General features: G+C 48.3%; 1 protein-coding gene across 1 annotated transcript; it reads right to left on the reverse strand.

The window, feature by feature from the left end:
* On the reverse strand, positions 310–3,510 carry LOC109709362 (U-box domain-containing protein 4). The gene is made up of 2 exons (XM_020231939.1): positions 2,436–3,510; positions 310–1,637 (listed from the first exon to the last, which is right to left on the reverse strand). The coding sequence occupies exons 1-2, from the start codon at positions 3,435–3,437 to the stop codon at positions 1,575–1,577; spliced, it is 1,065 nt and encodes a 354-aa protein (XP_020087528.1). The 5' UTR covers positions 3,438–3,510; the 3' UTR covers positions 310–1,574.

Here is a 4,251-nt window from a genome sequence, read left to right on the forward strand (position 1 = left end):
ATGTTGGCATAGAAAACAAGCACAGGAGATATGAGGCACCGAAGGAGATTTCGGTGCAGGGGCTAGGCTTCGGCGAAGGGCTATGCCGAAGAGCATTTCGGTTTTAGCTTCTGTATCGCGTTCAAACATAGCCGCTTCGGGGAGTAAAAGGAGGATCAATTTGAATTAAAACGTTCAAAACTCAGATGGATGCAATTGAGGGCGAGAAGTTAGGAACCACTTGAAAAAGCGAAGGTTTTAAGAATCACAAGAGTTACTTCAGCGATAGCGGTTACGCGCCTATGATAGAAACTGGACACACACAGAGACTAGTTCCAAACATTATTTCAGGTAGTAGTCTATATCTCACATCCTACGAGCAGTAGTAGTCATAACATAGCCTCGAGATAGTTATAACGTAATTTAGGAATAGTTGTAGCTTATTACCGCCTACTTTAAGACAATGTCTTGTCCAACGGCATCCACCCGCGACTGTCGCCGATCCGGTCATCGCCGGGCCACCTTGTCCTCACCAGCAAACGGACTTCTGCTCTGTGCACCTCCATTCGTGCAGACTCCATCTTCTACGTACATTCCTTCGACTTTGGTCGAAACGGTCGGACGAACCTCGAAAGCCGACGACGCATCGGTCGAACCTTTCCTTTCTCAAAAATTGAATTCGACTGCATCGTCTCTTTTTCGATCCACATATGAGACTAAATCTGACTCGGCCTGACCATCTACGGACACTATGTTGGCGGACGGATCAAATCGCACCACGTGTCCGCCGACAATTTTCCCGCCAACAAGGTAGCAGCGAAGCGTCTAATCAAAATTAATTTGATCATTTTATGTTAATTTTTTTTTTTTGCCATCGTAAAAGACACACTCCCATAACACCCATGTACTAGACTTGTCGCATGTATGGCTGCCACGTGTCACCATCACACCGACCCGCTACGTGGGACACACCCTCGCACGAGGTCCGACCCCACCACCACCATCTAAAGCTCTTCGATACGCGGCCTACCACGTGGCAACGCGCTTCCCACGCCCGTGCCAATCGTTTCCACTCCCCTTTTTATTTTCCCCTCTTTTCATACAACTTTGATTATTTCAACACACTCCACTAATCAAATCTCATACTTTTGCTAAATCTTTAATTATTCATTTATAATAATTAAACTGAAGCCAATAATTTTTTTTTTTTTTTAAAAAAAAGAAAAAACAACGCGATACTGAGAACGCATTTTAATATCCACACACAAACACACACACCAACAAAACCACCCCATCTTTTTCTCTCTCTCTCTCTCTCTCTCACTCTTTCAATAATAATAATAATAATAAGTGTACAAGAAAAAGAGCATAGAAATAAAAGGAAAATTAAAAAAAAGGGTTTTTTTCCTTTTCTTTTCTTTTCTTTTTTTTCGTTTTTTTTTTTTAACTCGCTCTAGAAATATACACACGCTCGTCGCGGTCGCATATTTACATCCCCAAGGTGGGGAGGAATAGGATAAAGCCCCTGGTCCCCTCACCCATCCTGAGATCGCGCCACGTGGACTCCTTTTTGTCCGCATCTTCTTCGCCCCGCCTTAATCCGACGCGCGCGCGCCGGCACACCTCGGTTGACGCAATAGCTCTATCAACGCCTCCGCCTGTTTCAAAAAAATTTCAATTTAAATTTCTGATTTTTTTAATTTGAAAGCACAGAATTTAAAATTATTTTGTGAAAATTATACAGTTTTATGTTTTGTAAGAATAAAAAATATTTTATCGATTGCAGCCACTATTTTACAGCATCAGATTTTTTTTTTTAAAAAAAAAAAACAACTTTCGATCTTATAAAATATGAAAGCTCAAACTTCAGATTTTATAAAACCATTTTTAAACTAGACCTTAATTAAGTTAAAATTTTCGTAAACTTCAATAACTTTATTAGGTATTACTAACTAACTATCCACTGATTTAATTTTATTAGTAAAAAGAAAAAAAAATAAAGTTACAAAAGTTTGGATTAATTTTCCAAAATTTGATAGAAATTTTAATTTATTTGCCCAAAAAAAAAAAACCCCATTCTTTTCTTAATAAAAGGAAAATTCAAAGTTAATGCCTCGGTTGGCATCAAATTCATTAAAATAAAAAAGTGCAGGAGCTGACAATGAATTTTACTTACGGTTCTTTCATCGAAAATACGTATCTGTCAATACAAAAATAAAAATTTCAAAATAATATAAGAGGAAAAGTATTTTTATCAGTATATTAAATTATATAAAACTATTATTTTAAAAAAAAAATTAAAAAAAAAAACATAACAGCAGGTCTAAGAGGGTGGTTCGAAATGGTCTGCAATTAGGTAGGACCAATTTAAATTATAAATTGTAAATTTTAAAATTTTAAAATTTTAAAAATTGAAATTGGGATGAGTGCGAAGAAGAGTGAGCTAGAGTAGGTACCTTGATTTTGAGCTTGGGCTTGGCGGCGGGGGATTGGGAGAGGGCGACGAGCGGGGGGATGGCGCCCTCGCGGGCGACCATGACGCGGTGGGCGGCGCAGTGCTCGCAGATCTGGAGGAGGGCGAGGGTGGCGATCTCCTTCTGCCGGGGGGTGCCGGCCTCCACCATCTCCACCAGCACGGGGATGCCGCCATCCTCCACCGCCGCCGCCCGCCCCTCCGCCGACGCCGCCAGCGCGTTCAGCACGTACGCCGCCTTGTCCACCATCCCCGACTCCGGCTCCGCCATCAGGTCCAGCAGCGGCCGCACCGCCCCGGCCTCCACCGCCCGCGCCCGGTTCTCCCGCGCGCCCCCGCCGCCGCCGCAGCAGAGCGCGAACAGCGCCGCCGCCGCGTCCTTCTTCCCGCGCGCGGACCCGGCCTCGAGGAGCGCCACCAGCAGCGGGATCGCGCCGGCGCGGCCGATCGCGGCGGAGAGGCCGTCGAGCTGGGCCAGGCGGAGGAGGGCGAACGCGGCGTTCTCCCGCGCGGCCGGGGTCCCGGTCTTGAGCGCGCGCACGAGGGGCCGGATCGCTCCGGCCTCGGCGATCGCGGCCTTGTTCTCGTCGCAGAGGGAGAGGTTGAGGAGCGCGGTCACCCCGTGCTCCTGGAGCTGCGGGTCCGCGTGGGCGAGGAGCGCCACCAGGGGCCGCACCGCCCCGGCGCCCGCGATGCGGAGCCGGTTCTCCGTGTTGTGCTTCGCCAGGAGCCGGAGCTCCATGGCCGCGCGCCGGAGGGACTCCACGGGCGCCGAGCCCGACTCGAGCTCGGCGACGAGGCCGCGGATCACCTCGTCCGAGGACTCGGCGGCGCAGGACAGGAGCAGCCGCTGGAACGCGGCTCCTCCCCCTCCTCCTCCTCCGCCGGCGGCCGCGGCGGCGGGGGACGGGGGGAACTCGCCGGAGCGGTCGCTGCTGCAGTCGCTGAAGGCGCCGGAGGAGTCCTTAGGGCTCTCGGGATCCATGCGATCGAGGGGGGTTTGAGAGAGAGAGAGAGAGAGAGAGAGAGAGAGAGAGGAGCGGAGAGGATGAGGGGGGGGGGGGCCCGGCAGGGGGGCCGTAATCGATGCTTCGCTTTTTAACCAAGGAGAGGGAGGGAGGGGAGAGGGAGGGGAGGGATTGGAAGCAGAGGTGGGGGAGGTTTGGGATGGGGCAATCGGGCGGGTGGATGGGTGCCACGTGGGAGGGCTGGCGGAGCGTACGGCATCTGAGTGTCTGGACGTGAGGGGGGGAGACCGACGCGTCAGGAGACTCAGGACTCAGCACGCTGGGACTGGGGGTGGTTTCCGCGGCCGAGGGCAAGGGATAGCCCCCGCATGCAGTGGCTTCGGAATTCGGTTTGGTGCTAACGGGTCGGATCTGAGAATAGTTTTCTTAGGCTCCATTCCCATATCAAAATATAGTCTGAATTTCTTCTTTCTTTTTTGTTATTATATCTTTGACCCGAACCTGATAGTACGTGTGGCAAAATTTGATCTGATTTGGGTCGATTTTTGGTTATCCGCATCGAAAGCTAGATCGGAGGGTTTGGGTCGTAGTTAAGGTCTAGTTTTGACATTATGTTTTTAAGAATTTATACTTAGAGAAGCTCAAAAAGTAGCGCAGTTGTCTAAAAATTTAATAGTGGGTATTCAAAATTTTCAGTTCAAAATTTTCTTACTCATTTTAGAATAATGAACTAAGCACACAGTAAAAAAAATTTGAAAAAAAAAATAAAAATGTTTAAAAATATCTGATGGCAACTGAGAACTACTAGCTGAGCATGTAATCAAAACATGA

Source organism: Ananas comosus, linkage group 1 (assembly GCF_001540865.1).
Source record: "Ananas comosus cultivar F153 linkage group 1, ASM154086v1, whole genome shotgun sequence".
Taxonomy (NCBI): Eukaryota; Viridiplantae; Streptophyta; class Magnoliopsida; order Poales; family Bromeliaceae; genus Ananas; species Ananas comosus.

Excerpts from the sequence above, each read along its gene's own strand:
- LOC109709362 (XM_020231939.1), bottom strand. The coding sequence starts at position 3,437 with ATGGATCCCGAGAGCCCTAAGGACTCCTCCGGCGCCTTCAGCGACTGC. Across the intron at positions 1,638-2,435 it reads AGCCCAAGCTCAAAATCAAG|GCGGAGGCGTTGATAGAGCT; the intron begins GTACCTACTCTA and ends TTTTTGAAACAG.